General features: G+C 41.3%; 2 protein-coding genes across 2 annotated transcripts; both read right to left on the reverse strand.

The window, feature by feature from the left end:
- Window positions 1-1243: 1243 nt before the first annotated feature.
- On the reverse strand, window positions 1244-10527 carry LOC108791185 (mitochondrial inner membrane protease ATP23 homolog). Its single transcript, XM_018561589.1, has 6 exons — window positions 10362-10527; window positions 7476-7521; window positions 6676-6757; window positions 5471-5608; window positions 3271-3354; window positions 1244-1450 (listed from the first exon to the last, which is right to left on the reverse strand). Exons 1-6 carry the CDS (start codon window positions 10525-10527, stop codon window positions 1247-1249), a joined length of 720 nt encoding a protein of 239 aa, XP_018417091.1. The 3' UTR covers window positions 1244-1246.
- Window positions 10528-15395: 4868 nt separating this feature from the next.
- On the reverse strand, window positions 15396-27292 carry LOC108791190 (mitochondrial inner membrane protease ATP23 homolog). Its single transcript, XM_018561596.1, has 6 exons — window positions 27106-27292; window positions 23976-24021; window positions 22949-23030; window positions 20780-20917; window positions 18048-18131; window positions 15396-15765 (listed from the first exon to the last, which is right to left on the reverse strand). The coding sequence occupies exons 1-6, from the start codon at window positions 27242-27244 to the stop codon at window positions 15562-15564; spliced, it is 693 nt and encodes a 230-aa protein (XP_018417098.1). The 5' UTR covers window positions 27245-27292; the 3' UTR covers window positions 15396-15561.
- Window positions 27293-27355: the final 63 nt, after the last annotated feature.

A 27355-nucleotide genomic window follows, 5' to 3' on the forward strand; every position in this document is an offset into this window, starting at 1 on the left:
AGTTTTTAAAAAATAAATAAAAATTAAATATTAAAAAAATTAAAATAAAAAAACATTTTCGGTATCGGTTTCGGCCTGACAATTTTTTTTATTTCGGTTTAGTTTCGGTTTTAAAATTTCCATTTCGGTGCACCTCTACAGAAAATCCTTGGTATGTATGCAACTACACTCTGGAAGTAACATCCCCGTATAAACAAGGCATTGCTTTCTGCCAGACCCAACAGTTATATTTACCTAGCTATGAAGCTATGTGAAAAACACGCACACACAGATTGGTCATATTATATTATACTAGGGCTGGTAATGATTAAAAATTTCCTGTTCGATTAATCGAAACACCTATTTCCAAGAACTAAAGTGTCAGCAATTACATTGGCACCATCTCCTGAAGTGGCTCTTCTTTCCTTCCTACCGGGCCCTTGAAAAACACAAAAGCAGATCCTATTAAGGCATTTTCAAGCAGCAGCCCACCAGCTTATCCCCATATTTTGGAAGATGACCTCTACTCCTCCGCTATCTCTCTGGGTCAGTCATATCAATGATATTATGAGGATGGAGGAGCTTCTGGCTATTGCCAATGATCATTTTTCTACTCAGTGGTTTTTATGGATACATTTTTTAAGCTTCAATGATCTCCACAGATTTTCGGGAAGCCCTCACCCCTGTGGCACAAGTTTTTTTTATTATTTTGCTATTGATTCCCCAGGTCAACTCCTTCCCATCCTTCTTGCCCCCTCTTCTTTTCCATTCTTCTTTCCTCCTATGCATCTAGTTTTCCTGCAGTTCCTTTATGTTCTTCATTTAACTCTCCAATTCTTGATGAGAAATACATTGTGATATTACCTAAAATAGTGCCTAGAAGGCCTCGTTCATTTCTTTTGGATTCCATGCACCACAAAGTTTCCAGTATCTGCAATGTTATGTAACCACTTCTTTCTTTTTCCTTTATTAATAATTTTATTCTTGGTAGTGCACATTATTTACATTTACATGCTCTGCTGTGGACCTAAGTGTAAGGACCACCTCACTTGATTCACATGCGGCTTGTATTGCTTGTTTTTTGTTTGTATCTGTTTGTTTATAAATAAAATTGATTCACTATAAAGTGTCAGCAATGACCAGACATGATGTGTTGGCCACAAAATTTGTTAGGGAAAAAATGAATTACATCTTTAAGCAGAAACAGTTTATATAAACAATAATAAAATATTATTCACTCCACTGCAGTCAGTCATTTGATTTTTGGTCAAATATTGCCATAATACCTCCCCCGATTCATATACTCTTTGTATGACATATGTGCAGAAGCTTTATTATAAGGTATTCGACCAAATGGTTCCTGATCATTGAAGCACGAATTAAACACTTCATCCACAGTCTTTTCTGCAGCCTCTTGACTGACTTTTCTCGTGGCTAGAATGGACTTAACAGCTCGATCTCGAACACATGTCTATATTGAAAACAGATATTACCTGAATTTTAGTAAAAGAAACTTCAGTCCAAACATAAAAAAAAAACCTCTATAGTCTCTGATGACAGTGTTGTTTAGCTCTCTGAATATGGATTATTCTTTGTTTCTAAAGTTCAGAGGGCTATGAACACTTAAATTAGCTGCATAATATTTCACCATCTGTGCTCAACCTTGTTTAGGATCACTGGAAAGTTTGGGAGCTCCATGAGTCTGTGTCCAACCCCATGTCTCCTTCACAATTACTTAAGTTGACCATACACCTTGCAATCATCGGACGAATATTTTCGTACGATGATCGCACCGTCGGACGATTTTCATATGGTGGCCCCATCATGCACCGACCATCGCACAGTTCAATTAGCGGTCATTAGCAAAATCACCTGGCTGAATTTAGTTAACTGACGGCACAGATTTTAGTTTGTGCATGAGCAGTGTTAATCCTGCGATTCAACAGAAGTTTTCTAGCCTGCTGGAAAGTCAAAAGTCGTACGATTGTATAGTATTTGCAGTTGTACACTGCCCATCAACCTTGCGAATATCGGATGAAAACGCGATCGCAAACGAAAATCGTCCAATATTCGTTAGGTGTATGGGCACCTTAAAACATGAAGCACAGAAAAGAACATTCCTACTGTATTTTGGGAAGGGAGATTTTTTTTCTCCCAATCCATAGGAATTAGCTATGTGCTTAGGATGATTTAGGATTAGCTATACACGTTTTCTAATTCTCCACCAGTGTACAACTGTTTGAGATGTTTTTTTTCATGTGACTGGAGGTATACAAGGGATATGTGTTATGGTCATTTGACAAGAAAGCAGCACCCGAGAGTTATTTTAAAATGTATTCAGTCACATGCTTTTTTTTTTTTATTTTAATTGACTGTCATGAGAAAAGTACGTTTCCGTCCACCTTCTATTGTTGGCATCAATATTTTTTAGTCACAGCTCCAAAACTTGCCTGCTATAAATGAGTGTCAGAACAGCACCGTAAGTCCATATCTCTATACTTGTTCCAGATCGACTCAGTAAGCATTGAAGCCAATTATTAGCATGAAAGGCAGGCAAATAACGTTTTCAGAAGGTCGGCAATGACAATCAATAGATTGTGCAAGTATACACTCCAATTGTAGAGCCAAAACGAAACCTCACCGCTCCAATTCCTTAGCCGCCATCAGGACTCCCCAGGAGCTGGTCTAATAGGTGCGTCTCCACCTTGGAATGTAGTAGTATAAGAACAGACCGCACTATCCAGAGAATTCGCTGGTTGGGGGTGTGCAGTGGTATTTGTTGCTTTATACACTTTTATTCACTGTTATACTGGGATTTGCTGTGAATTTCAATAAAGTCTGAAGTATTGTAATTCTCTGGATAGTGTGGTCTGTTTGTATACTATACACTTCAATTATTTATTCACATGAAAAGCAAATTCCTTTCATATTTGCTTTACATAATTGAAGTTACTATTCATACAATTTTTGGAGAGAAAATTCTTAACTCCTTTAGTGAGTTACCCCAGTTAGCTACATACACATGTTCTAAACTGGCTATACACACACAAAAACTTTTTGTTCCAACCATAAAAAGATCCCTTGTATACCTGGTAAACCTATGAATGCAGTTATGGTAACTTTTGGGGAAACCTAGGTATGTCCAATTGTATAGCATGTATAGGTCAGAATTAATATTTTAAATGCTGGTCAGCAAAGTCACTAGGTGACAAAACAGGAGTGGTTCGGTCACTGGCCTAGAGCTCACAGTCATGTATTTATACCTTATCAACGTACAGCAAATATACCTACCTTGTGATGCCCCTTTATCCCAAACTTTAACCTGAGCATTTCATTAGTAAGGGAACAGTCTCCACTAAGACTGGCAGCTCTAATCTGCAAAGAACAAAACACCAATTCTTAAAATCAATCCAATTATAGCCAGTAATTGTAGTCAAATGATTCTATAGCTTCTAAAATTCCTATGCTAAACAAACAATCCAGCAAGACAACAAGGATGTGCCGGGTAAAAGGCATGCCTGAAATCTATAACTAGCTTTAAATCTAGAAAATAAAGCTGTGGAATCCACAAGTGTGTGTGCACCGCAAGAAATAAGCCCTGTATGAACTTCATCGAAAGAATGCATCATGAAAAAGAGGACGCTAAGAACAAGGAAAAAAAACTTAAATGTTTAAGGTCCATTCTGCAAACGATACTTTGCTTCTGAGGATTTAAAGTAAACCCTTAAAAATACATTCAAGTACCTTAACTATTAACAATACTGTATCTTATTTGTGCATCACTCAGCTGTAGATCCCCAATCATCTCTGAATTGGTGCCGACATTGTCCTTCCTTCTGGAGCGGCGTTACTTTTGTTCCCCATGGTCCCCGTGTGTTGTAAAGTAGCCACCACTCCAAGTTCACTCCTGTGATAGACTATAATTTCAGTACAAATTAGCTAACTAAACATGACATTGTAGTCTATCAGAGGATAGAGCTTGAAGCAGTGGCTACTTTACAAGACACACAGGGACCATGGGGAACAAAAGTAGCCACCCTCCAGATGGAAGGACAGTGTCAGCATGAATTCAGAGATGATCTGAGGATCTACAGCTGAGTGATGCACAAAAAAGTAAAATTGTTGTTAATAGTTAAACTACTTGAATGTATTTTTGAAGATTTAACTCCTGCCCCCCACCTGCCACACTTCTTATACTCCCATCCTTTTCACTCTGTCACTCAACTTTCTCCAGGTCACTGTGGCTTAAGCATAGACTGGGTTCAGGACTCTCTTTACACCGCAATGTGATGGTGTCATAAAGAGATTCATATGCTCACCGTACCAGGTGTTTCTATTTGCTCCCACAGGCAGTTAGGGTGGCATGGGAACAAAGAGAGATTATTGCATGCATTGAGGGGATATAAGGCTTAACTCCTGAGTATAGGGTCCCTTTAATTGAACCTGTTGTTTTGCTCTGCATGAGTAAAGCATAACTTCCTTTTATATCTGACAAGCTAGTGACACTAATAAATAGTTACAATTAATCTGAAGGTACTACTATATGTCTACGATTGACCTGTGCAATACAGACTTTCCCAGTAACAAACATGCATTCAACCTAAACAGCTACATTGAAGAAAGGCAATAGTTGAAGTTCAGCACTGTAGAATCCTAAAAGGTGTCAGTTTGTTAAAGCTAAACTGAAACCAATGTAGTGCACTTTTTCCCCAAAAATCCTTAGAGCCAAAACTCCAGGAAACAAATGATTAAGTTACATACCCAGTGCACTGAGTAAATTATCAGTAAGCTCTCACGAGCAGGGCCCTTCCCACCCTATTGTTCTGAAACGGTATTGTATTGTAACTGTACTGTCTCCACCATGTTGGAAAGCGCTGAGCAAATTGTTGGCGCTATATAAATCCTGTATAATAATAATAAAGCTGGGTGTTATGTGCAGGGGGCTGCTGCACAGTATAAGAATCTTACCTTGCTGCATTCTGTCACATAACGTCGGGCTGTGAGGGATGTAACTCAAGCGGTGAACTGTTCCAGTTGCATCATCTGCCCTTCCTTGCTACTGCACATTCACAAAATGCCTTGTATTTTCTTTTTTGTAAAAAATGTAAGGCATTCTGTGATTGGAAGATGAGATTATTTCCCATCCCTTCCCCTTACTCTCCTCCTCCAATCGCAGAATGCTTTGCATTCTTTAAAAAAAAAATACAAAGCATTTTGTGAATGGGACAATAGTGAGGAGGGGCGGGAGATGCGACTGGAGCATTTCACTGTTCAAGTCACATCCCTTACTCCCCTCAGTGTCCAAAAGTCATATGTAGGAGCTGGCATGATGTAAGGTAATATTTTATACTGTAAAGCAGCCCTCCACACATAACATTAAGCTTTTTAATAATAATTTATAAACCCAGTGCGATGTGTAAATTATCATTTTTTACCCGCCATTTTTTGGCTTTAGCTAACACTAAATTGCATTATTCAAATAAATACCTACCTCAGAACAAGCAAGGTGTTGAAGATTACTTGAGAAATCCACATGTGCACGACAGTGATCATAAGCATGAATCAGCTCATGTGTAACCACCCTGTTCATTTGCTTTTGATCGGTAATGGTATTTTGACATAATACAATCTGGAAGAAGGATCCAAAAAAAAAAGCTTAGAAAGAAATATATGACATTATAAGCAAATGATCAAAAGAACTGTAAATCAGTCTTACTTAAATGCATAAACCATGCAGTAAAAATGAATACAAAGACATGCAACACTATAGAGGCAAATAAAATTAGATGCCGATATAGCTTGAAGAAAGAAAAAAAACTGCCAGGATTACATCAGGAAATTTAATCTCAGATCGCCCTCCATTATTTGAAAGGTTTCCTAAGCATTTTTTTTCCTGCACATTGCAGTAAATTGAGTTTCCCTCAATGATAACTCATTTATTTAGAACCAGCCTGGAAAAGAAGAAATCTCTACTAAGACTCCAAAGGAGATATAGTAGACAGAATCTAGTGCAGTAATTATTACTTTTTTTTAGAAGGCAGAAAATCAGATTTACAACTGCACAAAAAAAAAAAAAAAAACACTTCAGAAAAGGTAAATAAGTATATGTGTGAATATATTTGTAATCCAATTGTGCTTTTCCCCCAAAATATAGAGTCACCTATGCAGTATTTTCTATGACCATATAGTGGCTTTAACCTCTCTATGTGATTGGCTATTTACTCTCATAAATATGATCCAAAAAGGAAACACTACTGCAGAAAAATCTGGTTCTGCAGCTTCAGGGACCATGGTGTGTATTTATAAATCATTCATAGAGCCATTCAGCCTGAGAATCTCCACAGACGTTCATTCTGTGTGAATGAAGGGAAAAACAAACATTCTTAGCATATTTTCTTTCCAACTGGAATGTAATGGCAGAAAACACATTATGGCCACTAGATGGAGCTGAGCAAGAATAGGAATAAAGAATAAAGCTGTATTTTTCTGCCATTACATTTGACTTGGAAAGAAAATACGCTAAGAATGTTAATTTTTTCACCACCATTCACACAGAATGAACGTTCATAGAGATTCTCAGGACAAATTGCTCTGGGAATTGTTTATAAACACAACCCCATGTCTCTATCTTTGTTTGCAAACAGTAGCTGTATGAATTATGTTAACGCTCCTGTCAGTGTTGATGAAATGAATTACCTCAGAAGTAGCTGAATCAAAGCCCCCTCCTACTTTTTCATCACAATCTTCACAAGTAAAGTGTCTGTCCATGTAAGCTGTACTGAAAAATACATTATAGTTCACCATAAATACCATAGTCGACATGTTATTATCCTGTAAAATTGACAATGCAGTGGAAACAGCCATCCCCACATTTGCTGTCTTCGAGGGTTTCTGAAAAATGATACAAGATGTGCAACAAAAATTGTATTGCATAGCAAATGGTGGAATATAAGTGGAAGAGTTCATTGGAAAGTGGAGACATTTGCTGACAGACTAGAAGACAGAGAAATGGTTTACATCACTGGGAAAAGCTAATGTTCCCGTGTTTTTCAATTTTTGCCACATTGGTTACAGTGGAACTACTGGCAAAAAAACACCTATAAAGTGAATGAATTGCAAGCACTATTTTGCCTTTGAAAGAACTGCTTTTATGGGCTGCTAATTTATATCCTTGTAGTGTGGTTTGCAAAAATAAGATTAGCGCATTTAAAATGGATCCTCGCTAAAACAGACACTTGCCAGCGCTACAAAGTCACATTATTATTTTGAGAGAAAAAAAACAATTATTAAACAATAGAGTGAAGCATAAATAGATGTTTTTTGGCTACCAATGAGCATTATTGACACTTCATGTCATTAGTGACTGTAAACAGTCTATTGTCTCAAATCAACAGACTGAATATAAAAAGAAAAAAAAGAAGGGGGATATTCAAGTTTTGTTTAAATAGTTATTAAAAAAACAAGACAAAACAAAACAAAAAAAATCCACAACTTACCAACCAGCCTGCCCCATGGCATTTAAAAGTATTTTTATCTGTGGGTCTAATAAAAGAGGAAAATGAATCATTATTATACACATACTAGTATACACAGTCAAAGATTAAAAAAGTAATTGCACTTCTGTTGAGCAAAAAATCATTCCCCTCTGGGTGATCAATGCACTTTATAAGGACGTTGTTGCATTTTCCAACCTGTTTCTGTTAACTTTTAGAGCAGTGGTTCTCAACCTTTCTAGGGCCCGGGACCCCTTGGTAACATTTGCCAAGTTGTGGTGACCACCAAAGAAGCGCTGGACTCCAGAATTAGTAAGGTGCTGGACTTGGGACTAAAAATAGAAGCACACTCACAAGAATACAAGCCCTCCCCAGCCCCTGCAACCTGCTCTGTCTCCATGCAGCCTTCTCAGCCCCAGCACTGCTTAGACGCCCGACTCCTGCAGAGCTCACATTGTATGGGAGGCAGGAAGACAGCAGCGGCTGTGAATAGAAAAGCCCTGCGTTACACATTCCCCGGCCACTAGATGTGGCTGCAGCGGCCATGGAGTGTGTATAGCGGCACTTTTATATTCACAGCCTCTGCTGTCCTCCCGCTGACTGACACTGCTGCGCTAGGAAGAGCTGAGGAGCCTCTCGCCTAGCGCAGCAGAAGTGGATGCTGCGACCTCCTCAACAGTGAGTTGCCACCCACTTCTGGGTTGCGGCCCACGGGTTGAGAACCGCTGTTTTAGAGAGTATCTCACCAAAAATGAAATTCCTATTGCAAGGGATGCCAAAAATTTTACTTTTATCTTAGTACAAACTTCTAGAAAAGCAGTCAGCCAATCACAGAAGCAGGAAGCTCCATTTCTGGAGGTGTTCCGTACACCAACTATGCACGGAACGACTCCAGGTCGCCCTATTGCATTGAATTTTTGTGGCAGATATAGAGCATTACCGCAGCTGCATTTTTAAACGGAAAATTTATTTTTAATAACGTTAAATTACAAAATGGCTTGTGCGACAATTATACTGTATATGCTATATTCATTTTTTATATTTTAAAGTGGAGTTGCTCTTTAAAGTGATCTTGTGACTAGGATAGCAAAATGCAAGCACAGGGTGTAAATGAACCATTCTGGTGGGTGGCGAGTCAAATCTTTGCTGTCTTGCAGAGCTACAAACATGGTTGTTATCTAGTACTTCCCAGAGTGACAGCTAACACGACCCTATCCCCACCGCTGGACGATGGGCTTCCTCCCACCAGCCGTTACGTCCTTACTGCATATATTCTACTTTGCAATTCACACTTCACAAAGAAAAGTCCACGTTGCACTTTGATCATGAGTAGGCACAGCACAAAAATAAAATCAGAACAAAGACACAGGGACTGTAAAGCCTAATGTGTGCTTAGCTTTACACTAGTTAATGCTCATTTTTGTTCCTTCTAGCAGGTCCGCTTTATTCAATGGGCAAAAGGGCCATTTGCCCAGGGCCCACAACTTTTGCCACAAGAGGGGAAAATTTCCTTAGCGCACAGCTTTTCATTTACGGCCCGCAAGGAACTGTGCCTCTGCCTCCTGTCAGCCTGACCCAGCCACAGTGCAGTAGCGGAGTGATGTCCTCTTCGGATGTGACATCAGAGCCAGTGGGAGCCGAGATGAGGAAAAGGAGACAAAGAGATGGCACACGTGTTTATTAAGAACTTCTGAAGCCTTACTGTAAGCTGTGTGTGGCCCTTAAGGTAGTGACTTCCAGAGCCTTGGATAGGCCCTGCATACCAGTGATTATATACAACACTGAGCAATCATTTATTTTATATGACAATACCAGTTGCATTCCTTCCATTGTTCAGCAATGGAAGGAATAGTAACTTCTAGGGAAGCGCCGATACCAGTATCAGTCCCTTTACTGGGCATTTTCCCAATGCCCCGCAGCCGGAACTTTAATTTTTCAGACTGAAGCGGCTGCTTTAGGTTCCACGTGGTGCCCATTTACAGCGCTTCCACCGTCCCCCACATTTCCCCCTTCTGAGACCTCCTGCAAATTAACGATTAGTTGAATCCCCTAGCTCTCTCCTCCATGCTGGGAGGAGGGCACAGCATGCAGTGGGTGCGAGCAACAGCCAGCCTGCTATTGAAATGGCCAACTGCAGGCTGGCTATTGCACCCGCCCACTACCTAACGTCTCTGCAGCTTCTTCTCTCCTTCATTCTGGATTTCTAAAGACTGCTGATATCATCAAGTACAATGCAGGCTCCATAGTCCTGCAATGTCTATGAGGACGCCAAGGAGAAGTCCACAGCTGGAGTGGAGGGGGAAAAGAGGAGAGCGCTGACTTCTGGGCGAGCGTGTATCAGGGAAGCATAACATAACTTTCCTATACCCTAGGCATAACTGAGCAGTTAAACCTTGCAGTGCGGGAAGGGACGGGGTGCAGCCCCACTGGAAGAGAAAACTTTTTCCTTTCATTTTCCTGAACTTGGGTTTTATGGATGTGGAGCGTTGCAAACATTTACAATTTCCACTCTAGCTTGCCATTAAGGGCTTATGCACAACCCCTACAATGTAAAATCCTGCAATTTCCCCACCAGGAAGCCAAAAGTGCTGTGTGCAGCTTCCCATAATAGTCAATGACTGTATGCAGCTGTACGCAGGTATACGCCAGACTTCTGTAAAATACGCACATGTGTGCATGAGCCCTGAGCTAAAATCCTCAGTCTTGTTTGTTTACTAATAAATACTGTCATGTGTGTTAATATAAACATAAAGTATAATAGAGATAATAAGGAAAAACATTTCTGACAGCCAACAAATCCAGGTAGATGTATGAAATAGTGGTAACCGAGACATTCACCATTCACCTCTCTCATCTGCAATACACAACAGAAGTACATCTCACACCTACTTTCTGCCAAAGCCAACTTTAGCCTGTTCTGGCATCTAAACTTTAAAAAGTACAGCTTGGATGCCAGGGACTCCTTTCTAGGATTTCTTCTGTCCCTCTGCGGGAACAGATGGTAGCCAAGATCTTCTTTTGTCGGCTTCTCTTCTGTCTCATTCTCTTCTGCCATGATGTGCTGTCATTAGGTGACCCTGTGCAGGAGGGTACCACGTGAGCACGTCACCTGACTTTCAGGCTCAAAGTGATGACATCATCCATTAGGAGCGCTGCAGCCATTTTTATTTAGGGCAAAGAATGCTACACACAAAATGCAGAAGGGAGCTAGAGCGCTAGTTATGTGGTAAAAAAGGTGCGTTACTGCAGAGGCCCCGGGCTAGTTTGTATACAGGCGTCGTTTCCTGCCAGTGAGCAGTCCTGAACAGAAGAAAAGCGAGTATAGTGTGCTGGGATTTGTACTTCTACAGAGACATGAGGAATGGAAATAAATTGTGCTGGGGCTTGTAGTTCTACAGAGACAGGAGAACTAGAAGCATGTTGCACTGGCACTTGTAGTTCTTTAGAGACGTGAGAAAGGAAAGCTTATTGTACTGGGACTTGTAGTTCTTTAGAGACATGAGAAAAGAAAGCTTATTGTACTGGGACTTGTAGTTCTTTAGAGACATAAGAAAGGGACGCATATTGTACTGGGACTTGTAGTTTTACAGAGACATGAGAAAGGGAAGCATATTGTACTGGGACTTGTAGTTCTTTAGAGACATAAGAAATGGAAGCATATTGTACTGGGACTTGTAGTTCTTTAGAGACAGTAGAAAGGGAAGCATATTGTACTGGGACTTGTAGTTCTTTAGAGACATGAGAAAGGGAAGCATATTGTACTGGGACATCTAGTTCTTTAGAGACATGAGAAAGGGAAGCATATTGTACTGGGACTTGTAGTTCTACAGACAGGTGAAAGGCGTGTACAGTATATTGTGCTGGGACTTGTAGTTCAACAGAGTGAGAAAGGGGTATATATTGTAGCTCTACAAAGACAAGTAGAAGGCATGTATATTGTGCTGGGACTTGTAGTTCTACAAGGGCAGGTGAAAGGGACATATATTGTGCTGGTACTTGTAGTTCTACAAAGGCAGGAGGAAGGAAAGTAAATTGTGCCGGGACTTGTAGTTCTACAGAGAAAGGCAAAAAAAAAACTACATATATTGTACTGGTACTTGTAGTTCTACAGATAATGGGGAAGGGATGTATATTGTAATGGGACTTGTACTGTAGTTTTACAAAGACAAGTGAAAAGCATGTATATTGTGTCGGGAGTTGTCGTTCTACAAAGACAGGTGAAAGGGACATAGCCTGTACTGGGACTTGAAAGTTCTAGCCCCATAGACTTGCATTGAGTTCGAGATCAAACTTTTCCCATATTCGAAAGTTCGAATACGAACTGAACACGGGGGTGTTCGGCTTATCACTAGTACCGTGTTTCCCCGAAAATAAGACACTGTCTTATATTTTTTTTGGCTCAAAAAAAACACACAAGGTCTTATTTTCGGGGTAGGTCTTATTTGTTTTTATGTACTTTTTTATGTACAACAATCCACACTTATTCATGTACAACAGTCTAGATGTATTCAGGGCAATCAGGGGTGCCGCACCTTTCCAAGAGCAATTTGGTAACCAATCGCTGGCCAGAATGAGCGAAGCGCACTTTCACTATCAATTCCTCCAAGGCGGAGTGCATTTGGTATCACTCCGCCTGTGAAAGGAGTCGGCGCTATAGAGGAGGCATCGGCTTATGCGGCTCTGCTCCCTCCGGTCCTGCCTCGCTTCCTCTAGCGATGGCTTCATTGGCACAGCTGATTCTCTCCTACCTCTCCCGCGACTCTTCAAGTTCCCCCTTATGCCACCACCGGCCCTGGGAATGGTCACAACTAGGTCTTATTTTCGGGGTAGGTCTTATATTTTAGCAATTTCCAAAAAGAGTACTAGGTCTTATTTTCGAGGAAACAGGGTATTGAGGGGGTTAAAACAGAGAGCATGTTAATGGTGCACCAGATACAATAAATGTACAGGTCATACACAGAGGGAGGCAGAGGTGAAGGTGTCAATGTGCAGGATAAGGCAGCTGAAGGGGTTAATACATCAGAGCAGCGACATGTACAGGGCAGCTCACATATACGAGAGAGGAGGCTGAAAGGGTTAAAAATTATTGCAAACTTTTTGCAATTTATTTTATGGCAAACTTTATTTTTTCTTGCTGCTGCAGCTTGTTGTCGCTAGAAAATAATGAATGGATGACTCATTCATTCATGACTTCCTTTACTACCTTTGTTGTAAGAGGAAGGGGAGGACTTGGTAATGTAAACATTGCCATGTGACCGCTGTGATAACCAATCACGTTAATCACAAGGCACAGAGCCATTTCGGCTCTGTATGCGGTGCTGCAGCAGCTTCTGCACATGCAAGGCATATTCAGAAAAGGCAGCCACGGGTGGATGTACAGGGGTGTCCTCCAGGAACTATGGGTCTACATACCGTCAGTGTATGTACTGTGGCCGGTCCGCAGATGTTTAATGTGCCTATAGCGTTTAAAACACGTGTTCTGACTCATGAAAAAAATGTTTACCAATGTCCTCTTTTTTTTTTTTTATTTAACAGTTTGAAATGGAAAGTAATATAGAGCAAGTGACCTGATTTGAGGTGTAGTAGGTATGTGGTGTGTGATCTGGCAGGTTGTGCTATATTTTGTTGCTTATAGACCCAACCAAATTTTTTTTTCACAGATCCCAGTGCCCTGTAAACGCTTTCTCACCACATCTGAAACACACCGCAAGTGATAAAGGCGCATTTCCATTGACAGGAATGGAGGTGGTTGAGAAGGAGCAAAAGCAGCCAAACATGACATAAAACGTGAAGCTACAGAGACGTGACCAGAAAATAGGCTATTGGGTATTAGGCGACATTCACACAAGTTATGATTAGATGAGTTTGAAATAGTTTTCTATACGCATATTTTGCATCTAAGGCTCTGTTCACACCTAAGCGTATCGATTATGCGCGTTGTGACGCGCGTTTTTACGATTCGCGGTTAAAAAACGCGCGACAAACGTGTGTTTCCGAGGGCTACTTGGCTGTATCCCAATAGAAACACGAGACAAAAACGCCGCAAAGAAGCTCATGTACCTTTTCAGGAGTAGGCCGTTTTGTAGCGCGTTCAGACGGGCTGAAATACACAAGGTGTGAACCATACCCATAGAAAACACTGGGATTTCCATGTTTGAGCGTTTCGTAGAGCGTTGAACGCGCTACAAAACGTACAGGTGTGAACCAGGCCTAATAATTTTCAATGGAACTTTTCACACTTTGCGTTTAGATGCTTTTAACGGCAGTCACTTTTGGTGCATCTAGGAATCGATTCTAATCAAAACGCATGTGAACACAATTTGATACCAGATGCATATGCATGTAAATGCACGTAAACATGCGCCACTTAACACACCTAGAAGAGTAAACGCAGCATCTAGCCTGACAGATTGTTCTCTGCATCTAGAGCACAAAAAGGCAAGTGTGAATGAAGCCTAATACTGTCAGTGGTCCATCTAACAATTACTACTGAGCATTGCTAGGTGGTTGTGGAGTCTAAGGCCTCATTCACATTGACATGCACATCCATACAGCTGCAGAGCTCTGTCTGCATCTAGGGGCGGGCATCTGTACCTGTACGGATGTGCAAATTCAGGTCAGTGCATAGCTGGGTCCTGCCCATGCAGCACCTGTCCCTCCCGGGTGCAGATCTATGCACAGATGTGTGTGCTGTACACGTCAATGAGGCCTTACAAAATGCAGCTGAACCACCTGTGTGAACTTAACTTTAGGCCTTGTTCAGACGGGTGGCAAATTCCACCTCCTCTCTGAAAACAGATCCACAGCGGATCTCTTTTCAGAGGGCAGTAGAGCAGAAGCTGTCCGGAGTTCGAGAGGTAATACTGCCGCCTTTTTTTTTTCTAACCCACTGGGGATTTTGAATTGTAATTGTGATGGAATTTTGTGTTCGATTTCACCGGCATTTTACCACTTTCAGTGACTTCACTGCTACCCAGATTAAATCCCTGTTTGTAGCTGATTTTGACAAGTTTCAACTCTGTAGTTTGCATTTATTTTCTTTGCCTCGTTGGTGATGTACACGGTCCAAAAACCAGAAGCATCATTGGTCTAATGCTTTTCAAATTCTAACAAATTAACGGGTAGGTTTGCCGGCGGGGCACATGCACATATTCCCCTGCACATAGGGTTACAGTTAGGCATGTGTCTTAGTGTAGCCTTCATGGTTAAGAGTATGCACGTTGCTGGTGTTTGTGCCAAATAAGATCAGTCCTGTCTCAGCTTAGTGCTCATTGGTCTTCAGCAGTAACACAAAACTTATTTTGTTATCCCCCTTAGCAACCCAGCTTCCCTCGTAACATACTTCTGAAATCTGCACATCTCTGTTTGGATCTCTGTCTTGCCAACATCAACCTTGGCCTGTTTTCCTGCTGTTCCTGTACCTCAGCACTCAACTGCTGCTGACCTTGAGCCTGTTCTCCTAAGATCCTGCTTGCTGTTCCTGTACCTTACTGCTTGACTGTTGCTGAACTTCCTGTTCTCCTGGCTATGATCCTGCTTGCCCTTGCTGGCTGACTAATGCTGACCTTAGCTTATTCTTTTGGCTATGACCCTGCATCTTGCTGGCTGACCGTAACTTGTTCTCCTGACATTGATCATGCCTGCAGTTCCTGTACTTTACTAGCCGACCATTGATGACCCTGGCCTATACCCTATGTTCCTGCTCCATGACCTGCAGTTCATTAGCGTTCTGCTTGTTTTGTTGTCTTCTCTGCAACCGCACTCCCAAATTATGGTAGATCTGGTTTAGCAACACAGGCACTCGTGCTTCTCCAATGCCCTCGCATAGCTGTCACGCTTTCCAGGGGTGCCCAGGTTGAGTTTTAAAAAGGTACATTAAATATTAAAACATTTTGTTTAAGCAATTTATTGCACATGAAAATCAAACTACAGAAAAAATCATTTTTAAATATAAAAAATTACATTCACAAAAAAAAGGAGACACAGTCTCACACATAGGATGGTTTTATATGAAAATAATCCCAAAACAAAGAGGAGAATCAATAATATAAGCAAATTGAAAATTGCATCATTGATCTTTTTTTTTTTTTTAGATTTCTGAAGAATATCTGTTCCGATTTTTAAAATCTCTGTATGCCATATCTGCATCATTTTTACAATGGGGGATTCGACCGAATGGTTCATGATCCTTAAAACAGGAGTTAAATACTTCATGAACAGCCCTCTCTGCTGCCTCTCGGCTGATGTCTCTTACAGCCATTATAGAACGAAGAGCTCGATCTCTGACACAGGCCTGTTTAAAAGACAAGAAAGTGGGCTATACATATAACAATATGGCCATTTCAATAAGGGATCTCATCTTTCAGAAACTGAATGCATCAATTAATCTGTTTTACCAGTAAGCAATCATTTTCATCAAAAAATTACAATTGATCATAGCAGATAATACAGTCCAAGTGGATACTTTTCTTTTTAGCATTAAAGGAGCACTATGGGGTTAGGGCTTTTCCCCATAGTTCTCCTAAGGGTAATGGACGAGTCATTTGCTGCATTAGAGGGCTGGTAACCGCTGAGGATCAGCGGTTACCATTCATTAATGGATGCCTCAGTATAGAGGCATTCATTAATGAAAGGGTTAACCTTTTTCAGACACCTGATACCTTAATATCGGGTGTCTGAGAGTCAAAGCAGAGCCGACACACATGCCGGCAAAAGCCGGCATTCTGACAGCTTGTATAGATCTAGAGATATCTCTCTCGATCGTATACTGGCTTTTTTTTCCCTTTCACTTTCAGGAATAGATACATAATGTATCTATTCCTGAAAGAAGAATGTTTCAGTTTTCTGTTCAGAAAACCTTTAGTGACAGCTGAATCCTGAACTGCTGCACGATCAGTGTCACTAACTTATTATTGGCTGTTCTGAAGTTTGAAACAGCCTAATAAAAACCAAAAATGTATTAATTTATCAAGCAGTAATAGTGAGATTAATTCACAATGACTGCTTGATATAATTAAAAGTTTTTTAAAAAATAGTGAAAAGTGTAAAGAAAAAAAAAATTTAAAAGACAAATAATGAATGTATTTATTGCATTTTTTTTTTAGCTGTGCTGGTTTTGTAAAAAATACTACAAATTACGTTTTTTCCGCTTTTTTTAATATTTTATTTGTCCTAAGTGAGGCGTTAGACACACATATGTGATATAAATATGTAGCCCTATCTGTCCTCTAAAAAAACAATATATAAATATGTGTGGGTGTACTTTGTAAGAAAGTATATTACTGACGTGGAAGAATCACACAGCAAAAATGTCAAAAGTGTGTCAGTCATTTACGAACAGAAACTAAAAACAAGCTCAGTCATGAAGGGGTTAAAAAAGGCATTTAAGTGCATTAAGTATTAATAAAAATGTAGGTCTTTTTTGTGTCTGGAGGTGGGCTACTTTTGTTCCCCATGGTCCCTGTGTGTGTTGTAAAGTGGTCACCGTAATCTCACATTTAGTTTACTAAAATTGTATTGGAGATTGTAGTCCATCATGGGAGTGAGCTTGGAGTGGTGGCTACTTTACAACACACACACAGGGACCATGGGGAAAAAAAAGTAGCCACCCAAAAATGAAAAACCGAAATAAAAAAAAAAATTAAAAATGTTTTTAATTTTAACCTTTTCAAATTTTTATAAACTTAATTTTTTAAATGTTATTTATTCATTTTTAATTAAATCTTTTTAACTTTACTTTCAGGGGCTTCGGGGAAATATTAGGGGTGTAAACCTAGACCCCTGATATTTCCCTTCTAAACTAGGAGATTGAGGACACAGATTCCTCAATCTCTTTTTCTGTATCGCGTTATAAATTAACAGGAATCCTCTATACTGAGCGTTCCTGTTCATTCATAACATGAGGACATGGTATGTTTACTATAACCACAATCATGACTGAACAGGAGGTGATAGAGATCACTTCCCATTCATTCATAATTGAGGATACAGTAACCATACAATGTCCTCAATTATTTACAAACACTCAGCGATCACTGAGTGTTTGTACCTCGCTCTCCCTGCTGACACGCTGTAACAGGAGGCTGAGCCAACGGAGCAGGAGGAGAGCTCAGCCTCCTGTGACAGCGCTGGCTGTCTCCACCCACACTGCTCTCCTCTAATCTGTGACAGGAGGCTGAGTGGTGCGGGGAGGAGAGACGCCGGCCGCTCACAGCACTCCTCCCGCAGCGCTCGGCCGTCTGTGACAGTTTCTCTCCTCCCCGCTGGGACACAAAGCAGCATTCAGCGGGGAGGAGAGAAAGAACGGATGCACCGCTGTATCGGCCAGAAAATGGCACTTTTGGCATTATGCCAAAAGTGCCATTTTCTGCCGACATGCTTCAGCTGCCCTTATATCGGTGCACCCCTAGTTTTTAAGGTTTAACTCCTGAGTTTAGTGTCACTTTCAGCATCTGATTTTATTTTGCCTCATCTTTTATCTTATTTGTATTTAGTATAACCCCAAACTGTTTTTATTAAGCCATTATAGGTAGTGTGGGTGGGTGCAAATTATAACCAAAATAATTTCTTACATACCTGATGATGCTGTTTAAATCCAAAATTGAACCTGCTAATTTCATTGCTGATTGAACAGTCTCCGCTAAGGTTGGCAGCTCTGATCTGTACCAACAGAGAACACAAATGTTTGCTGTTTAAAGGTTGCATGAAATCCTCTCACAATGTATGTAGCAGAAAAACAGGAGAGGCCGATTTACAAAAACTACTCTAGTTTTTCAATAGGAGCCCCATTGGTCTTGGGTTTGATCAACAAACAGTACTTGATTGCAACATCTCCACTTTACATGCCACAGTAACTCTACACTGGGAAAAATATGTAGGTTGTCATCAGGGCGAATTTGCTCTCCAGACAGAGTCCCGAAGAAAGAGCCAGCAGAAAGAGGTAGGTGGAGGGGCGGGGTGAGGACGGACGTCAGCACACATTTTACAAGTGACATCGCCGCAATCACTTGTTAACGAGCGAGCGGATTCCCCACACTATATTTAGTCCTGCCTTCACAAAGCAGGACGAAATGTAGAAGGCAACTTACCGCCCGGAATATACAGTGCGGGGACTCCACGCCGCTGCCGCCCCGAGGCGCCCTGCTGCCCCGAGGCCTGGCCTCGGTGGCCTTGTGGGGAATCCGGGCCTGGTTGTCATTGCAGACCTCTCCCTCTGAAAATGCTAGTTAATTGGAAGAGATGCTAATGCAATAGTGTCTGGCTCAGTTATAGAATAGCAGTACAATAATATAAAATGCATTAAAACTTCAACATCAAGGGTGAACCATTGTATGAATCTGGTTAGTTTTACGTTCCAGTATCTACAAAACCTGTAATATCAGCTTTGTGTGGAATGACCCTTTAAATGTGGAAATATGGTAGATGCCATGGTTGACTTGTTTTTAAAGTTGCAGGCTTCATGGCTGCCGTCCTTACCCTACCTTCACTACCTAGTGACTCGCTCATCCGAAAACACATGGTCAGATATTTAAAACTTGCAGGTTGCATTCTTGCTCCAGGTCAGTGACTCACGAGTAGGGTAGAGGAGGATGACAACTCGAAAGTCTGTACATTTATAAACAGAAGAAGTGGCAGCTATTGTATTTCTATGGATACAGGTTTACTTTAAAAGAAGTCTTAATAATTACTAATGCCTTTGTGAGCAAATATATTGGTTGGTGCAAGGCACATTTGCACACTGATCTATTCATAGTGGTTAATTTTTTTAATAAATATCAAATATTTTTTTAAAAATGATGTACTACACGAACTACAACCCCATTGAAAACTATTGGAAATTTTCCCTGTAAAATAGCTTCTTTTTTAATTTGAGCTCAAGAAAACGGAATATACGTAAAGGAAAAGGTAGCAAGCATAGCTCTTAGCAGGTAAAATACCAATACTTAAAAGATTGGAGTATTAAACAAGTACACTGTAAGGGTGTATGTACTCTTATTAAGCATGACAGCTAATACCCGCCAATTTGCAAGCTAGTTAAGGAATTAATAGAGTTAGTCTTACTGGGCTTTGTAAACCTGTGTCATTTGAATGGGGTTTGCCAAATTTTTTAGTAAATCTTCTGGGTTTACTCATCTTGCTAGGTTTTACACTAGGGATGCTCCAATACCGTTTTTTCAGTATCAAGTACCGATATTTATCTTTCGGTACTCGCCGATACAGAGTAACAATACCAGTACTTCCGCTAGCATGGAGCTGGCAATTAGGAAGCTGGACTGAGTGTCATTACCAGACGTCTGCCTTCTTGATTGCCCGGAAGCAGACTCCATGCTGTTGGGCCAGAAAGCCGGTTTGCCAAACAATCAGCAACGAGCCAGCTGTTTGGCCGGCTTGATGTTGATTGGCTGGGAGGCCAGCTTTCCAACCAATTTGCATCGAAGTGGCTTCCCGGCCAATCAGGAAGCCCTGTCCATGTTCCCTCGCGGCACTGCCGGTCAAAGGAATTCTTCCTCTGACCAAAGTTCTGGTAGCTGAGCTTTTGGGCGAGTACGAGTACTCACCCAAATACTCAGTATCAGCGTCAGTGAATCCCTATTTTATACACAGAAATTGTGTTGCTTAGCTCATGTACTACTATGGGGAACACTGCTGGGAACAACACTGATCAGCAAATAGCAACAAACTGGCCAATGTAATATCAAGTCTCAAATTACTACAATTATGCAGGCTTACTTGTCAAAGATTGAAAATTGTGGTTTTATTTAGCTTTAATTATTATATTATGTCTGATGACTCTTGGAGCTTAGATCCCCCCCTCCTTTCAGTTGTGGCAGTTGCTACCATGTCAACTGGCTGATCTCACCCTAATAACACATGTTGTATTCTCTGCTTCTGAGGGTGCCTAACAATATCATAAAACTCCTTTGGCATCCCAGAGAGTTTTAGTCTGGGATTAACGGCACCCACTAGCATCTTCTTAAAATGATGCCAGCTCTGGTTATATTTACCCTATAAATGCTCTTATATAGATCACTGTGAGACGTTTAACCTCCTAAATGAAATTATAACACCACAATATCCTAGTTATCAGAAACTTTCAATTTAAACATTTACAGAGTTATTCACAAAAGGGTGAAGAGTTTGGAGAAGGCAGGAGCATGGAACAATCTAGGACAACATAGCTGAAGTGGAAAGTGAGCTGAATTGGAGAATGTTTCCAAAAGCTATTTTGGCCTAGATTGTTCACTTCTCCTCCAAACTCCCCCTTTAGTGAATAACCCTGTTAGTTATGGAAATAAAAGAAGGCATACCTCGGAGCAGGCTAAGTGCCGTACATTGTTAAACCAGTCAACGTGTGCACGGCAGTGATCAAAAGCATGAATCAGCTCATGTGTAACCACTCTGTTCATGTGAGCTTGACTGTGTATATTATTCTGACACAATACAATCTGTATGGGTAGAAAATAAATGTTAAATTACATTCCTGGTTCAATTAGAAGCTTTTGGGTATAGAATGATTTTGAGTTAAAAAAAAAGTGTTTAAACTGGATAAAAACCACACAAGTTTGTTAAGCCTTCAACAAATCCTCATTTCCTTTTTGAAACATTATACAATGGCCTACTACAGTCAAGGCAAACCTTAAGGCTGGTCAGTGGTCTCACAAGGGGGGTTCGAGAGGTGCGGCCCGCACCCGGGTGACACCAAAATGACTGGCAGTCATTTTGGGGTCATCCACTCTGAAAAGTCAGGCACTCGGTCATGGACCGAGAGCCCGACAGTTTCGGGAGAGAGGAGGGGACCCGGCGGTATACCTTATCCCTCCGGGTAACTGTCCCCTCATCTCTCTAGTGGGGAATGTTTATGACATTCCCCACTAGTCATCAGATCACCAATCATCGGGAGGCTGTTCTGACATGATAAAGCAAAGCTCTACTAAGAGGACTGCCTTCACACAGAGACACACTGTAGGTGAGTAATGGGGATAAGAATAGCAGCAGGAAGACCCCAGTCATTACTGGTTACTACTTCAGAGTGAGATTTGGGGAAGTCACTGCTGTGCTGCTCACGCTTCTTGCTAGGGACTCTGACATGAGGAAGCAAAGCCATGCCTCCACACATTAACTCAGTACAGTGTAAGGCATGGCAAGTCAGTAATAAGTACAGGTCAGCTGCAAGAAGACCACGGCAAGGTGACTTGCCCTTTCTTGCCTTTTTTTTTTTTAGGCACAGGTTTCACAGTTTAGATCCCCTTTAAAAGAACTACTCTGGGCAAAAGTATTCTTAACCCTTGCAGTGGGCCAGCCCATGCACTGCAAGGGCTAAGTGCTCATTATTGCCTAGGGTCAAAAATAAAGTTACACTTGCCCGATCCTCCGAGCAGGACTGCGAGCTTTCTCCTGCTGGTCTTCGCCCCGCTACAGTGTTTGCAGAAGGAAACTATAGGAAATCAGTGGAAAACAACTGCACAGAATATGTTATGCCCATACAAATGTGACAATGACTGTGCAGCATTTTGCATTGGATAAAATGTAGGGATGCACCGAAAAAACAAAATGTAAAAATAATTACTTTTTTTCCCCAACCTTTTTTAATTATTTTATTTTTATTATTTTTTTACTTTACTATTAGGGGCTTTGGGGAAATATCAGGGGTCTAAACCCCTGATATTTCCCTTTTAAAAAAGAAAAAGATTCAGGTGTTTTTCTCTGTTATCCAACAGTCTTTTTGTTTAGGTTATCTTGTGCATATCAAAACTAATACAAATAAATAAAAATAGAAAAAGAGGAGATTGAGGACAAAGAGTCCTAAATCTATTTTTCTGCAGTCCCCGTTATGAATTAACTTCACAAAGCCTCTATACTGAGTGCTCCGTCCTTTCTTAAACTGAGAATATAGTATCAGTTACAATGTCCACAATCATGAATGAACAGGAAGTGATGTAGAGCACTGCCTGTTCATTGTTGGGGACACATAAAGCTTACCATGTCCTCAGTTATTTAAAAAAAACTGAGTGTTTGTACTCTGCTCTCCATGCTGACTGATCCGCCTGTTACAGCAGGCTGAGAGCTCAGCCTCCTGTGACAGCTCTCCCTTCCCCACATGGCCTTCTGACAGCTCCTCTCTTCCCCACTGAGAGCGGGCAGCTGGATCGGCTCTGTGTCCCCTCCGATCTTCACTGCCTCTGCCGACAGGTGGGGAATAGAGGGGACACAGACCAGCGCTCAGCAAGGAGGAGAGAAGCTAGGGATGCATCTAAATTTTTGCTGGTTTTGGTACTATCAGCATTTTGCCCATACTACCGTTTTCTACCAAATCTTCGGTGCATCCCTACTAACACCTGTTTACAAGAAAGAACAACTTTGTACAAATGTTTGCCAATTGCCTATACCGGGCCAAATGTAACTATGTTCTCACATATCCTGCTTACATCATTGGCTAACTGATATTTACACAGGAAATTAAGGAAATAAATACTTACTTCAGAGGTATCTGCATCAAAACCTCCACTTACTGATCCACTGCAGTCTTCACAAGCAAAATGTCTGTCCTTGGAAACTGCACTGAAAAGTGTAACATATTAAGTTATGAGAAATGTTCTGATTTGATCTCGTGGAATATGAATTTTCCTAGGCTTTGTGCCTAGGCTTTGTGTGGCTGATGTGCCTGTTTAAGTGAGTGACAGGCTGACAGTTGCCACGTCTGTCTGCGGCTGTACATACATGAATCGAAGATATAGCAATTACCTGTGTTTCAGGGCAGATGCTAGTGTCTGGATGCAGAGAGGGTCCAATGGCAATCATCCATCCCTAACAGGTGATCACAGAGGCAATGGTAGATGCCGCATCTGGGCAGCACAGTGGCGTAGTGGTTAGCACTTCTGCCTTGCGGCACTGGGGGTCCCCAGTTCAAATCCCGGCCAGGGTTACTATATGCAAGGAGTTTGCATGTTCTCCCTGTGCTTGCGTGTGTTTCCTCCAGGTACTCCGGTTTCCTCCCACACTCCAAAGACATGCTGGTAGGTTAATTGGCTCCTCTCTAAGTTGGCCCTCTATGTATGCATGTGAGATAGGGACCTTAGATTGTAAGCTCCTCGAGGTTAGGGACTGATGTGAATGTGCAACTATGTAAAGTGCTGCGTAAATTGTCGGCACTATATAAATACCTGTATGGCCCCACCTGGGATTCCTGTGACAAGAATCCTCAGCGGCAGCTAACAGCTCCTTAGGCATGAGGCCCAAATGTAACAACCCGGTATTACAACAGTACATGACTGAACCAGACTGTTTTCTCAAGCATCATTTAAACACTCAGTAGTATTTGCTCATACTGCAAATAGCATTAAAGTTCACTTAGCCCAAAGGAGCCTATCGCTGTAAGCAATATAAAACAAATGATTGATGATTTCTGGTTTACAAGTGCATGTCACTGCTTTTTGTCATGTTATTAATAAAGGGCTATTGATCAATGACAGTTTTTCACCCATTTGTGTATTTAAAGTGACTTACCAGCCAGATTGTTTCATGGCATCTAAAAGTAACTTGGCATATGGACCTAAAGAACAACAAAAATATAGGACATAATATGTAGTATTCTGCTAATACCGATTGTGTAATTGCTTTCACTTAACACTTGATTTCCATTCTTAAAAGGAGGCTCTAAATAAATCAAAGGATTGTGGCAGCTCTAGCTTGCATAGAGTGAAGTGATATGAGCGCCAAACCACATGGATTAATTAAGATTTTAAGTTGTCTGCCACTTAAGTTAACTGAGCAAGCTTCTAACCACAGCTTACAATAAAATTTAAATCCAGGATTAACCCATCCAGATCCCTCTCACATAATAAAGCTCTGATGAAGGGGGATTTGTACATAACTCCCTCAATGTTTTGTCTGTCAACTCTAACCATACCCTACTCTGTCCTAAAAACCCCCCACCAAAAAACAGTTTTGGTTTTAGATACACTTTAATGCAACCTTCTGCTTACATTAGACAAGCTGCTAGAGGGCTTTCAGCAGGCTTCAGCGCTACTTGTTGATGGCGCCCTGAAGCCTACTAGTATCTTATGCTTAAGGTGCCCATACACTCTTCAATGTTTGATCGGAAATCTTCCATGAATGGTCTTTCAACTGAAAAATCGAACAGTTGATGGGACACCAATTATTTTTTTTACTGTAATCCTGCTCACATTTTTTTCCAAGTGTGAGGCTGGAAAACTTTTTTCGAATCAAACGGAAAAAAAAAACAAAAACAAAAAAACACGTTAGATTATGGGATTTTGGGAAAAAAATAAAAATACAAATCACAGCAAGAACATGCACAAAACAAAAATCCTCTCTGTCGAACGAGAAAACTCGGCGAGTTAGTATTACTAATGAACGATTATTGAAAATCGACATTGGTCTGTGCTTGATGGGCTATGTGTGCTAGAATCGAATTAGGGTTCTTGGCAGCAACTAAAATTTCCGAGTGAAAATCTATAGGTGTATGGCCAGCCTTACTTTAAAAGTTTCTCAGAAAGCTACTCAAAGCTTGCAGAAAAACTTTTGAAATGCTTTGCAAAAACTGTCTGGGCATGCTACTCATATATAGAATAAGGCCTGTATGTACAAGGTCTAAAAAAGAATGGGTGTGTTGGATACCTGGTCTGTCTTGCTGGCCCCTATACCACTACTGTATTCTGTAGTGACGTAACTGCCATCAGGGAACCAGGCAAAGCTTTAACGAACTCCAAGCAAACAAAATAAATAAAAAATAAAACAAACACAACTTTACCTTGTAGTAGGGCTACCCTGCACTGCAAGGGTTAAGTGCTCATTTTATCTAGAGGGCCAAATAAAGCAGAAATACTCACCTGATCCTCAGCCTCACTGGCGCCCTCCAGGCTGCTAGACCAGCTCCTTCTCTTTGGCCTACAAAAAGTCTAAGCCCTGCTGACGTCTTCACGGCTTATGCAAGTCCATTGACTGGCATTAGATGTGAGGACACTGAGGGACATTACAAAGCCAGAGTGGAGGGAGAGATAGATAAGCCCTGACCCTGGATCAGGTGAGAATGTCTGCTTTATTAAATAAATTGAGCACTTAACCATTGCAGAGTGGGGGTAACCCTGCTGCAAGGGTAAGTTTTTTGTTTTTGTTTACCTAGAGTGTTTCTCTATCATACCTAACAAAAGGGTAAGAACTCAAATCTTTTGTTTTACTTTGAAGGCTTCTCCTGTTTGAAGTCTTGTTTTTTTTGTACTGTAGCGACTTTTTATCCAGTGGAAAACCTTAATTTTGGTAAGGGTATCCGTTTCTATTTATGCAATCTTGGTGCTTTAGAAATGACAGGGGTTCTAGCATTCCCTTACTTTTCTTAAAATCAGCCCTTCACTCTTAAAACGGAGGCGTTCCTCCCTTCCACCAACCATATAAAAAAAAAAAAAAAGCAGAGAAGATGGAAGGAGGTCACAGCAGCACAATGCTAGATTTGCTGGGCAGGTATGTTTTCTGATGAAAATCCTGTCTTGCAGGGAGGGGATAAAAGAGCAAAAGAGGGGTGCGATTCCTATGTAAAAAAAAAAAAGATTTTCTCTGACTTCCTGTCTTGTAAAAAGTCAGAAAGTGAGGGAAAATCTTTCTAATGCTGCCCCAGATAGCAATAAAAACCTGATGGAGGTTCTAAGCCTTCCTTACTCTAATCAAAACTAAGTAAACACCATTTTGACTCTAAATATAAGCTTAAATCAGGACTCTGGGCAAATGAAATCGTAACCCTAGCACTACTACAAGGGTTAGGTGCTTTTTTTGTCTAGGAAACCTAAAATAACAAAAAGTTATACTCAATTGAACCATGATCATTGCTGCCTTCTACACTGCTCCCTCCAGTGATGAAAAGTCACTTGACATCCCCACATCCTATACACTGTATAGGACTTGATGACTGCAGGGCCTTAGACTGCTGAAGTGGAGGGGTAGCAAGGCTGAAGGGACCAGTCTAACAGCCAGCTGGGATTGCGGTTCAGGTGAGCATATCTCTATTGTTTTAGCTCCCTAGACAAAATAAGCACTTAAGGAGAACTATGAGGTGAGTGCTTTTCACTCACCTCATAGTTCTAGCCGACGTGTGACAATGAGACTGTCACAGGTCGGCTCAGTAGATCGGGAGGTGAGCGAACACATACCGACGTTCGCTCACCTCTCGATCCTGTCACGGCTCTCTGCCGTGACAGGGGAGGGGCTGGATTCCCCCCTCCCCGATCCGCCAGCGCTGACTGGCGGAACGGACGGCCGAGGGGGTGGGTACAGCTGGCTCTGCCTCTAGATAGGCTGAGCTGTCAGTCAAGTAACTGGGCGGATCCCAGCACAATTGTCGGGATCCGCTTCAGTGTCTCAGTATACCGCTAGCGGTATACTGAACCTAGGGTGACGGGAGGACACTAGTTTGTGTCCTCCTGTTACCCTAAGGAGAACTATGGGGAAAAGCCTTAACCCCATAGTTCTCCTTTAACCTTTGCAGTGCGAGAGTAGCCCCACACATGCCCAGAGTTCTGCTTTAAGTGGGAGAAACTTCTTTCCACACAGACAGAATATTTTAGTACAGTATCATGCAGCATAAACATAAGTGGAATGAAGAAAGTGGAAGTGTGTCACATACTTATTTCCATGGTGATATTCAGCATCTTCTGACACCCAGACATAGAGCCATGACTTGCTTCAGGTGACTCCCTCTGGTTCTCCCAGCTCTGCCTCTCTGGGAACACAGGGTACCCGTGTCCTGACCTGTCTTCCTCCATGGGCCCCTTCTGTCACCTTTACAGCTGTCTCATTTCCCCATCAGCACCTGGACAGGGGGCGCCATATTCACACGTCACTTCAAGCAGTACTGGCGAGTACTTATTACGTCA

This window comes from Nanorana parkeri, unplaced genomic scaffold (genome assembly GCF_000935625.1).
Source record: "Nanorana parkeri isolate BGI_ZX_2015 unplaced genomic scaffold, ASM93562v1 scaffold532, whole genome shotgun sequence".
NCBI classification, from domain to species: Eukaryota; Metazoa; Chordata; class Amphibia; order Anura; family Dicroglossidae; genus Nanorana; species Nanorana parkeri.

What these genes read in the sequence shown, in the direction of transcription:
- LOC108791185 (XM_018561589.1), bottom strand. Translation starts at nt 10,527, where the DNA reads ATGGCAGAAGAGAATGAGACAGAAGAGAAGCCGACAAAAGAAGATCTT. An exon ending in AACACCTTGCTTGTTCTGAG is followed by an intron (nt 3,355 to 5,470) that starts GTAGGTATTTAT and finishes TGTTCTTTGCAG; the next exon opens with ATTAGAGCTGCCAGTCTTAG. An exon ending in GGATAAAGGGGCATCACAAG is followed by an intron (nt 1,451 to 3,270) that starts GTAGGTATATTT and finishes TTTTCAATATAG; the next exon opens with ACATGTGTTCGAGATCGAGC.
- LOC108791190 (XM_018561596.1), bottom strand. Translation starts at nt 27,244, where the DNA reads ATGGAGGAAGACAGGTCAGGACACGGGTACCCTGTGTTCCCAGAGAGG. An exon ending in TTGATGCAGATACCTCTGAA is followed by an intron (nt 20,918 to 22,948) that starts GTAAGTATTTAT and finishes CTACCCATACAG; the next exon opens with ATTGTATTGTGTCAGAATAA. An exon ending in GATTTAAACAGCATCATCAG is followed by an intron (nt 15,766 to 18,047) that starts GTATGTAAGAAA and finishes TCTTTTAAACAG; the next exon opens with GCCTGTGTCAGAGATCGAGC.